This window comes from Rissa tridactyla, chromosome 1, assembly GCF_028500815.1.
Source record: "Rissa tridactyla isolate bRisTri1 chromosome 1, bRisTri1.patW.cur.20221130, whole genome shotgun sequence".
Classification (NCBI taxonomy): Eukaryota; Metazoa; Chordata; class Aves; order Charadriiformes; family Laridae; genus Rissa; species Rissa tridactyla.
This window is the reverse complement of record NC_071466.1, coordinates 198,372,988-198,384,576: the sequence shown is the minus strand read 5'-3', so window position 1 is coordinate 198,384,576 and position 11,589 is coordinate 198,372,988. Positions and strand designations below refer to the sequence as shown.

The 11,589-nt window shown below is 47.2% G+C and overlaps 1 protein-coding gene across 1 annotated transcript; it reads right to left on the bottom strand.

Moving 5' to 3' along the window:
* Window positions 1–5,956: 5,956 nt before the first annotated feature.
* Window positions 5,957–11,158, bottom strand: PIM3 (Pim-3 proto-oncogene, serine/threonine kinase). The gene is made up of 6 exons (XM_054187972.1): window positions 10,597–11,158; window positions 10,128–10,237; window positions 9,943–9,993; window positions 9,231–9,594; window positions 7,771–7,947; window positions 5,957–7,616 (listed from the first exon to the last, which is right to left on the bottom strand). The coding sequence occupies exons 1-6, from the start codon at window positions 10,679–10,681 to the stop codon at window positions 7,432–7,434; spliced, it is 972 nt and encodes a 323-aa protein (XP_054043947.1). The 5' UTR covers window positions 10,682–11,158; the 3' UTR covers window positions 5,957–7,431.
* Between the last annotated feature and the right edge of the window lie 431 nt (window positions 11,159–11,589).

Sequence of the window (11,589 nt, the reverse complement as noted above, 5' to 3'; positions counted from 1 at the left end):
TTCATTGTCTACATAGGGACGGAACAAGGTTTCCAAAACCAATTGCTGAAGTTTTTATTTAAGCATATTAGAATACTATATATTAAATTACGAGTACAGGTAGAAATATCCTAGAGTGGACAATGGAGCCTGCTGAAGAGACTCAAAATGACAGAGAAATAGGGAAATCACGGATCGTGAGATAAAACGATAAATGCAATTATGATCTCCCAACTCATTTGCATTACTTTTTCTCACTGCAACTTTTTTTTTCTTCATGGGTAGCTGTAAAGTGTCATTATTTATTAGCTATTCTGAAATGTTTCATGTATTTTCTCATTTGCAAATGTACCTGTGAAGCTGGTTAAAAAGTAGGGCAGATTTTGAGACATGTAAAAATATTCATGAATTAAGTTCTGATCTTTGTAAGATTCTGAGTCATCCGAGATCTTCCACTTCACAAGGAGGTGAGGTCCCGTGTACCTTTCAAGTAAGTGCTCAGCACCTGATATGAAAAAAAAAGCCACCCTAAATAATTTGTATGCAAGGTTAAAAATAGGAGGTTTTGTCAACATTCCTTGGAAATTCTTTGTTGCAGAAGTTACAAAATAGAAACTAGGGGGTCCATTTGGTGGTAGAGACTAGAGAAAATTAAGTTTGTTATTACACACAACCTTTCTTCAGCAGTAACACCTCTCTTCCCCCACATGCCAGTCCCAAGCGGTTGTGCATATTCCCTCACTTATGCTGGGTGGTTATCACAGAGATCAGTTCATTGATTTGAACACCAGTGCACCAGCAAAAGGAAGGGGTGGTGCGAGGGAGGACCCGTTTAGCTGACGCTGGCTTTGAGGAAAGGTCAGTAGCCCCATAGCCTCACCATCATGAGAAAGTCTGTCACTACTTCTATCAATTGGGTCAAATCTGCATTAAAATGTGTGTTTTGCCAGTAGCAAAAGGAGCGCTGTCAATAAATTTTATATTGGTTCAACAAGCAGAATGAATGTTGTGGACTGAAAGCTCTTTCTCTTAACTCATGAGCATTAGGCTGATGAAATCTAAAGTATTTTTAAATCAGCTGTAACTTCCACCTGATTTATGAAAAATGCTTTTTTTCTAAAAAAGATGATTTGATATACTCCACAGTCAGTCTACTCTGGTGTTCAGCTATTCTTACAGATATCAACCTCTTCTTTACCACAACTTAATCTGCCTTCCTGTGGATTAGGTTTGTTATCTGTTTGACTCTGCTTGGGCAACAGAAAAGTTACCTCTGGAAAACCGAGGTTCGTTATGCTTTTCCATGATAACGTAAATCTGTATATTGCAAGGCTTTTGCTGCTACACAGGCATTTAAAAAAGAGAAAAAACTTTGCATGGAGTCTGAACACGGGAGCGTCTTCCCCCCGATTGATGCACACCTACCCATGGGATGATCTTGAAAGAGACTGTTCCCTTTCATGACACTATTACATTTGGAAAATTTTGGCAAAGATAAAACCACCTGGGGGATCCCCACTCGAACCTCTTATAGCATATGCTTGTTAACTTATTTATAGGTTTTAACTGGAATAGGCTGATATTTGATGCTTATGTTTTCCTGTCCTAAAACAAGGGAAGCAGAAAGGTGGAGAGACAAACTTCAACCCCGAAATCAGACCATTCATAATTACCAAAATAGGTGTTGCAAGCAAAACTTTTTCATTTTAACAAAGCAGCTTTTTTTTTTTTTATTTAGTACGTATATTAAAAAAAAAATAAATATCCAACTAGCTATTACACAGACGATGACTCACAAAATGATAAAACATTTTTTCAGAATTCTGCACAGAATGGAGCAATTCAGTTTTCAGTATAATTTTCTGTAATCTTTCATTACTCTTGATTGGAGAGTTAAAGTGGCTGCTGAGTCATTAATAGTAAACAAAGAATTATACTGATCCACAAGATGCTCTGTTGCCTATGACTTAATTGTAATTTGAAGGTTTAATGCAGACTTACCTGAGAAAGAGTGCAAGTTAAAGTATGCATCTCACTAATTCTCTTACTGGACTAGTATAAGCAGCTTTTTACATAATGGTTTGTGTAGTCAATTAACAGAGTATTAGCTATAATAGATAACATTCTTACTAAGACCATATTAATTAGAGCTTAAACACAGCTAATCTGAGACCTATATTGAATTTATATTATTATGTAAGCATAATGCTTCCGTAGGCAACTAATTTCCTTCATGGCAGTTTTAAGGAAAAGGAAATCCTAGCATCTAAGATATAAATATGCAAATTTTTACAGCCCTTTGGAAACCACATAACGTTTCTTAAAACTCAAGTGTGCCAGGCCATATTACAAATAATAGTAAGATTATGAGCCACAAAGGACACAAAAGATTGAATACCTTTTGAATTTATTGGAACAGAAGGAGTGGGATTGCTAGCTATGGAAATCTCTGCAAGAATTTAATGTATTTATGTTACTGCTCCTCATTTTACCTTGTGTTAGACCCCAGTTCTGGGGTTCTCCAGTGTAACTTCTCTTCAACGAAAATAAAGCCTGGCATGTCTCCATACCCGCATTTTTTATTGATTCACATGAATCCATCAGTTTTTAGACAAACATTCCCTGAAATTAATTAGGAATCCTGTCTAAATACAGATTTAAATTTATTTTTAGTTGCATGGGTTTGTGGCCTCCTTATCACTTTGTTCAGCAGTTCTGCAAAATAACCAAAGCTTAATACGTCTCTGGTAACATCATCTACCTGAAGGAAGCCCTTAGGCAAAAACGTATTAAATTTTTAAAACACAGATAACCATGAAACTAAGCAATTGCAAATTTACAGGCATAGCAAACTTCAGTACAATATTAGAAAACCCGTGTATTGCAATTAAATTAAAATGCCACCATCTTGACCCCTGCCACCAACAGTAGCATCGCTGCTGTCAGTAGAAAAAATTCCGCTAATAATAAGCTGATAGGGCCACAATGTTCCGTTTTGTTGTCTAGTCACACTGTTGAGAATTATTGCCCATCTGTATGCCAGAAGACAAGTGCTTCTCATCCTGACTGAAACGAAGTGGAAGAATGAGGGCTAATAGGCTCGTAAACGCTCGTGCCAAGAGTCATGGAAGTGACTGGGGGCTCACTAGGCGGGTTACGCCTGTAACTTCAGATGCAGAGTTGACAACTTTTTGAATTCATACTCCCCTCTCCCATTTGTATTGAAAAGCTGTTTTCGTATTTGCAGTATCTTTTTTTATTATTATTATTTTTTTTTTCTTCATCTTCTTTTTTATAATGGTAGCCTTTCAAACATTGTGGGATATTGAAGTATTAGTCATACTCTTCCATATCTAAAACTTCCAGTCAGCAATGTTTTAGAATCTCTTCCCAATTTATGCATCATTATTTTCCGAACATATACTTTAATTTCACCAACAGAGGTCAGTAAACCACTGAAAGAGAACCGTAAGTGTTTGGTGAGAACACACCCTCGTCAATCTTTCTAACATCATCCTTCTGATAGATTTGTTCAAAGGGCTCTTGTTCGGTTGCTTCAGAAAATACAAGCCTAGTTAGCTAAAAAAGAAAAAAAAAAAAAGCAAACGTGTGCTTATGCATACAGGAGAATGAATTTTATTAAGGAGATGAATTACACAAAATACTATATTGTTAAAGATCTTTCAGCATTGGACCATATTTGAAATACCTGTTATCAAGCCAGTAGCAAACATATATGCATAAGTATGATCATCGCTGAATCAATTTGTCAAGGTTAATGCAGGCTGTGATTTAAACGGTAGTACTTTGAATGATCTGCAGAATTCTACTCTCCAAGCTTTGTGCTGCTGAAAACCAACCTCGTGCGGAGAGAGTACAAAGAGGAGGATCCCAGAGAAGTAACATTTAATGATATTAAAATAACAGATAGAAGCGCAGGAGAAACCAAGAGCTGTCACCAACTTGCTCATTTTGACAGTAACAGCTAATGGAACTGTATTAACACATCATTTCCCAACTTTCAACCGTAATGAAAAGCTATTTTTACAAATCATTACTTTCAGTATATGGTGTTTCAGCCACGTGGCTTCTATTAGTGTACAGGGGAGTTTCACAACTAAAGCTGCCTGTGCAGTACTGAAAGTGTACCTTTTATGTCGGGCTAATCCCAGAGGGGAGTCAGCACTCCTGCCCCCGTCCTTTTGACCTTTATCCTTTTAATGCATTTTGCCTCAGTAGCAAAAGGTGAAACCCTAGTTTTTATGTTGCAAAACAGACCTGCTTCAACAGCGTTTCTCTATGAAGTTAAGGAAAGTAACACATGCTCCTGTGGAAACGTTGAAAGTCCCTAGTTCAGCAACCAACAATAGCTTTACAAACGTATTTTTAGCATCGCTTTTCTGGTAGCCCTTTGAAGCTCACCCGCACGGCCTCGCTGCCACCCCTCTCAACAGCTGCGAGCATGCGAAGCCACTGGAGTGGAAGATGTTAATTATCATCAGCTACTGGAATTTCTCCAGGGACTACTTGTGGTTAGAAACGTGCTTCCCTAAAGAACTGCACCAGGCGCTGGGATCATCTCTCCTGTAGCTTATCACAGTCCCTCCTCTTAAGCAAAAGGGATAATCGATTTAAAGTCCCAATCTTCACTTTTAAGCGTTCTTCTCTTAGGATACGATTGTGTGATTTTCCTAAGCAATCTTAACTGTAAAATCTTTTATTGCTGTGAATAGAATTCCAACAATGGCCATTTTCATGTATATGCAAGTTTCCCAGGGACTAGGTTAGCACATGCACAGATTTTGATTAAGAACTGGAGAAACAAGTCTAAACCGAAAAAGGAACAAAACCAGGAAACAGACAAATCGATGGACACAACTGTGTTTTTTTTTGTTTGTTTTTTTTTTTTTTTCCCCCAAGGAGGGTCATTTGACCTTCCTTTTTATGGCAAAGAAAAAGCTACACACCTTCCCCCCATGTCACCAGAAAACTGCACACACACACAAATGGTCTTTCCCTTTCTGCTTTACCTCCTGCTATTCAGTGGCATTTTGAGTCTAAACTCGTTAGCATCAGGAGCTTGATGTGATGTCAGCAAGTGAGATATTCCCCACAGGGAACCAAAATAATAGTAGATGAGTTGGCAGAAAGATTCCCAGAACGGGAAATTACAGAAAAACAACAGATTCTAAGCCTATATCTCTAGTGTGAGTACTACAAAGCACCTTTAATGACTGAACACATCCTTAGATGTACCTTGTAGATCCCCCTGTGGTAGTTAAACCTAGTTATCACCACCACCCCCTCCTCCCTCCTCCAAAAGACCAAGTCAGGTCAATCTCTAGCTGCAGAGAAACCAGGATGAACACAGTAAGCTGTGGGACTTGACTCCCAACACACCAAGACGAATGCTGAAGACATCTCTCTTGCCCTTTACTATGGATGAGAATGGTACCAGTTCTTTACAAAGTTTTCCAGTCCTTTACAAAGTGACACACCGGTCTTTTTCAATAATCTAAAGGGAGCTGAAGGGAAAGAGGCGCCCCGCTCTCCAAGAATGCCGTCCCCTTCCTGTAAGGGCACAGGAAATCCCCTTCCACCCCCAGGAGGAAGGAAACTGAATGTAATGGAAAATAAACACATCAACTGCGAAAACAGTAACCACCAGTGACTACAAAACCCCTTCCTTGTTATACGTAAGGACAGCGAGTACAGCCGTATTTCAGTTACTCAGTGTTTACAGAGTTAAACCCCCCACAATTACTGGCCCATTCCCCTCCAGGTAGGCCACTAGCCTTGCTGTACTGTACACCTTCTCCAGTCTGACTTCAAATACAGTGATCAAGAAGTAGATACAGTCAAGATGAGGGATTGCTTAATTCTTCCAAACTGGTCACTGCGTGATGGCATAGAGCTATTAACTCTGGGTCAGCTGCCGCAGGCCTTGACAAGCTCGAGAAGGTAACGGAATACGCGTTCCCCGGCTGGCATCAAGAGCAATAGTAAAGATAAAAGTGAGCACACAAACACAGAACTGTTATATACAAAAAAAGTTTAATTGAAATACCTGTATAAAAAATATGATCTCCATACATTTCACACTGTTAAACAGAAGAAAAAAAAAATCCAAATCCAAGCTGCATAAATGCAACCAGATCACAGAAACACAGCTATTAAAATAAATTAAGGTTTATGACTCTGCCACTCTACCTTCCAGAGCCAATGCACGGAGACTGTACAATGTCAATAATTTAAAACCCTTCCGAACAGCATTACTTTACATTTCTGGTACAATAATACCAGACAAAAGGCATACTGACTAACTTTAAAAAGTCATTCTATTTCCCTTAAATTAGACTTTGTACAACAATTTTCCATCTTCCAACAAAAATTGATAAGGTCAGAAAATTCTTTTTTTTGTCTTTTTTTTTTTTTTAAAAACAAAAGTTGACAGGAATGCAGAAAAAAAGTGCCATGGGCAAACCACTAGAATTCCCATGGGGAGAAGGAGGGGAAAAAGCACAGTGTTGAATAACTATAACCAAATAAATTAACCAAATAAATAGCCACAGCTGAAACCTGTGGGAGGTCTTCTAAACTCCAAACAATAAATAACTGTATAGTACATGGGAAAAACCAAGTTTACATAAACACATTATACAGGTATGGAAAAAAAAGTAAAGTCCTTGAATATTGCATTGATTGTGCATTCAACATGCCCATACATACTTTAAGACTCGCAGGGTGACAAAAGGCTGGGGGGAGTTGAGAAAGGGGCTTCTCATGCCCAGTGGTAGAGATGATAAAAGGAAACATGAATAAACTTTCTGATAGAAAAGCTGATATACCTGTTCATATTTCTGTGCAGGCTATAGGAATTATTTTGAGCAGCAGAGGTGGGTTGGATTTGGAAAGGGCCGGGGGGGCAGGAGTGAAATGTCTGTGTTCAAGTATTCCATCACCAGTGGATGGGACTACTTCATTCAATCACCGAACATGTTCTCCAATGCATCATAGGAGCTGCTTCCTCCAGCACTGAGTCTAAAGGGAGCAAATTCCTATAATGAACCGGATCTTCTTTGGACATACACAGCTCAAAAAAGAAAGTCCCACTGAAGCAGCTTTCAAAAAGGCACTCAAAAGCAAATAAAATCTAGTCCAGGCTCTATGAGAGCAAAAAAGTTTACCATGTATTCAAGAGGTCACTGCTTTCTTAATAAGGTCAGTCTTTGACTAAGTACTGGCCTGCAACTCCCAAACATCAGCGTTTCCAAAGGAAATCTCTCATTCCAAAGCAGAAACCAGCAAAGGGGGAAAATAAAATCAAGTCCCTCAGACAAAGATTCAACTACAGAATAATGAATGCGTTTTTCTAGCCCCTCCTACGTATTGGCAGCAGCACTGTGGTCTTTCTGCTTGTAGCTCCCCTCCCAGTGCGAGGTCCTTAGTAATTCACAGACTCTCATTACTTGAACTTGTGCTAGATACATCAGTATCAAGGGTCCGTAGCCTTATGTCACAGTCCTCAGACTTCACTACTTCAGATTTGTGCATCCATTGATGGTCAAAAATTTGCTCAAGTGTTGGTCTGTCTGAAGGCCTCAGTGAAAGGCACCATTTGATCAGCTGTTGACATTCTGTAACAAACAAACAAGTAGTTTTAGACTACGAAAGTAAAAAGACAACCTTGAGTAAGAAAAACCCCACCTATACAAACTCAAATGTACATGACTAGTTAAAAAAAAAAAAAAAACCAGAAAAGAGCCCTCACTTGACCCCTATGCCACTCACCAGGCGAAATTCTTCTCCTGAAGTATAATCGTCCCCTCAAGATTTCTTCATCTTGCTCAAAAGGGATGTCTCCGCAAACCATATCATATAGCAGAACTCCCAGAGACCATACTGTTGCTGACCTGCCATGGTATCTGTGGTACCTGATCCACTCTGGAGGGCTGTATACTCTTGTCCCTAAAAGCGAGAGAGGGAAAAAAAAAAATTAAGTCAAGGTTTAGAGTGTTTCCACATCGTTCATCATCATTTACGATTTTAAAAAAAAAAAGCTTTAAATTTCTTATAGGCCAAAGCCATCAGCGGTGTAATCTGAGGTCAACTGCAGGGTTACACCATCGGCAGGGTTGGCCCATCCGGCCGTGCTATTTCGTGGCAGGGAATAACCCATCCCCATCAGCTGACTGTTTGCCCGGGCGAGCTCCCTTTCACTGGCCACGTGGCGTCTGCAGCATCACACCAAAAATAGACACAAAAGGACAAAGGGGGCTGGCGGGGAGGAGGCGGGAGGGCGGCGAGAAGGTGAAACTCCGGTCTGCCCGCCTTACACGGGGCTAATCTGCTTTATCCAATTCCGCGGGGCGGTAAACAAAATAGGGCCGGTTACGATTTCTACGGGTTTTTTTAAGCCCGTTTCGTGTCTCCCCCGCCCCCCCGCCCCCGCGCTTCTCTGCGGCAGCTTTTTCCCCCGTCCCCCCCCGCCCGCCGCCTCCGGGTGCCCGCGGGCTCCTTGGATACCAAACAAAACCGGGAATTCGGGATGCCGAGGGTCACGTGCGGCGGGGATTCGGGTTTCACAACAAACAGATGTGAGTGCGGCAGCTGGGGGGGAGGAGGGGGGGGAGGACACGGGGGAGAGTCCCCTGTTACATCAGTCACGCTCAAAGGGACGGGGGAAAAGGCTCCCTCCTGTCACACGCAGCATTATTTCCACCTTCCCATCGCTAAAGCGTCAATCCCGGCCCCGAATCCCTTTTGGGGGAGCATATTTATCCCCGGTCGCTTTAAAATCTGCAATGCGGGATTTCCAGGACACGGCGGAAAGGGAGGGAGGGGGAGCTACCGCTTCAAGTTAAAAAAAGCACCGCATGTAAAAACTGCATATCCACACATGGAAACATCCGACACCGCCGAAGCCTCCATGTAAACAGATCGCCCTCTAGGAAAAAAAAAAAACCTCTCGCTTTTTTTCCAAGACAGGGAAATATAAACTGCTGCGTCACTGCCTGGAATCGCTTCTTTCCTACGCAACTGAACACCCCTAAGCTGCTTCGGGTCCGCAGGTTTCCATTACCGATAGACCTGATATGAACCCCTTGCGTCAGAGGCACCACTCGCTGCCGCCGGGAACGGGGCTCAGCGGCAGCTACGGGGCGGGCATCACCCCGGAAGGGGTGCGGGGGGGACACACTGGCCAAACCCGGGCGACACCGGGCAACCCCGTGCGCGGCGAGGGCACGTACCGTCGAAATCGGTATAGACCGTGTCCTTGAGGAGGGCCCCCGAGCCGAAGTCGATCAGCTTCAGCTCGCCCGTCCGGAGGTCCACCAGCAGGTTCTCGTCCTTGATGTCCCGGTGGACCACGCCGCAGCCATAGCAGTGGCGCACCGCCTCCAGCACCTGCCGGAAGAACCCGCGGGCCGTCTCTTCGTCCAGGGCCCCCTTCTCCGTGATGAAGTCGAAGAGGTCCTTCACCAGCTCGGGCCGCTCCATGATGATCAGGTAGCCGTCGGGCCGCTCGTACCAGTCCAGCAGCTTGATGACACCTCTGAAGCCGGAGCCCACCTTCTTCAGGAGGACGATCTCCAGGGGCACCATGACGCCGCTCTGGGCAGAGAGAAGCGGGGGGAGCGGGTCAGCGTTGGAGGCGGGGGGGGGGGGGGTGGGAAGCCGGCGGGGAGTAGGGGAGGGCGGGGAGGAGGGCGCGGCCGCCGGGCCCCCTCCGCCGCTGCCGCAGTCCGAGGGGCGGGCGCGGCGCTGCGGCGGCGAACCCCCGCCAAATTCCACCCCCCCCCCCCCCGCCCCCGACACACACACACACACACACCCGACGCAGAGGCCGCGCCAGCGGGGCGGGCCCCGCCGCCCACACAATAGCCCCGCCGCGGCGGAGCCCCGCGGTCGCCCGGCACCCCCCCCACCCCCTCTTCCCTCCCCGCCGCCCCCGGTACTTACAATCGTGCCCCACTCGGTCACCCTCTCCTTCACCACATGCTTCACGGCGACCTGCGGAGCGGGGGAGGAAAGGAGGCGCCGTGAGCGGCGGGGCGGGCACAGCCGGCGCCCCGCCGCCGCCGCCGGGCCGCGCCCCGCAGCTTCCCGCCCCGGTAAAGCGCTTGTGCCGCCATCCCGAGCCTCACCGGCAAGCCGTCGGCGATCCTGCTCCCCGCGTAGACGGTGCCGAAGCCCCCACTGCCCAGCACGGAGCCCACCTGGTAGACTTTATCGAACGGCTCCCTCTCCACTTTCACTGCAGGGGAAGGGGGGGGGGGGGGGCGAGAAGGAAAAAAAAAAACACAACACACCGCGTTAGCGTCCGCAGCCGCGCTGCGCCAAAAATAGTAAAAAAAAAATAATAAAAATAATAAAAGCCCCAAAGCGCTCTACCAGTATTGTGAGGGCTGCCTTAATTCCACCCAAGGCTTTTTTCTTTTTTTAAAAAAAAAAGATTGTCTTCTTGAATGTAAAAACAAAAAATAAATAAAAGGAATAAAAGCGCACCCCGGAGCTCGGGGGGGAGCGAGGCGCCGTCCCCGGGGATCGCTCGGGGCCGGTCCGCGCCCCGCCCGGCGCTGGCGGGGGGACACCCCGGCACCGTCCCCGCCGTACCTGGCTGGAGGATCTTCACCGGCAAGTGGTCCATGCTGGTGGGGCTGCAGATGTGAGCCAGCGAGCCGAACTTGGAGAGCAACATCTTCCGAAGGTGGGGTGGGAGGGCGGCGAGTCCCCCGCGGTGGTACCGCCGGCGTCCTCCCGGCCGAGCGCTCGGCGGCGCGGCGCGGCTCCCCGCTCTCCGGAGCCGGCTGAGGGCGGCGGGACGCCGAGACCTTCTCCGCCGCTCCTTCCTCGCCCGGCAGCGGGCACCGACGCAGTCCTCGGGGTTGCCCGCCGGCACGGATCCCCGCGGCGGCGACACCAAGTCCTCGGGCGAAAAGCAGCCGGCGCGGGCGCCGCTCCCGCTCTCCTTCCTCGCACCGGCGAGAACCGCTCGGGGCGCCGGGACGCGCCGGCAGAACCGGAGCCCTCGTCGGAGGCGGGCGGGTCGTGGGGCTGCGGAGCCGCGCCTGGATCCCGCCCCTGCGGGGGCCGCCGCGGCGGGGAGCGGGCTGGGCGCCGCAGTGGAGCCGTGGCGGGCGCAGGATCCACCGCCGTGCCTGCCCGCGCGCTTCTGAGCCGCCGGCGCCGCCGCGCCGCCTCTTAACTCCCAATATTTTGGTGCGGGCAGAGCGCGCCGAGCGCACCGAGGATATCCCTCCGCGGGGGAGGCGGGAGGGGGGAAACACCTCTCTCCTCCGCTCCACCGCCCTCTCCCCCTCCCCCTCCGCGCCGGGGCGCCCGCGGTGCGGCGGCCGGGACTGCAGCCTCCCGTCCCGCCCCCATCGTGCGGGCGGCGGGGGGAGGGCGGGGGGCTGGGAACTACTTATTTGTAGTAACCGGCGCGCAGAGTTACAGACTGTCTGAGGAACGCATCACACATTAGCGGCGGAAAAAAAAAAGGGCGGGGGGGGAGATTCTCCGCTTTGCGTTAACATTCCCGGCCGGCCAATCGCGGGGCGCCTTTTCAAAGGGCTCCTCGGCGCGGCCAATGAGGAGGGGCCTCAT

What these genes read in the sequence shown, in the direction of transcription:
- PIM3 (XM_054187972.1), bottom strand. Translation starts at nt 10,681, where the DNA reads ATGTTGCTCTCCAAGTTCGGCTCGCTGGCTCACATCTGCAGCCCCACC. An exon ending in GGTGAAGATCCTCCAGCCAG is followed by an intron (nt 10,238 to 10,596) that starts GTACGGCGGGGA and finishes CTTCCCCTGCAG; the next exon opens with TGAAAGTGGAGAGGGAGCCG. An exon ending in GGATCGCCGACGGCTTGCCG is followed by an intron (nt 9,994 to 10,127) that starts GTGAGGCTCGGG and finishes CCCGCTCCGCAG; the next exon opens with GTCGCCGTGAAGCATGTGGT.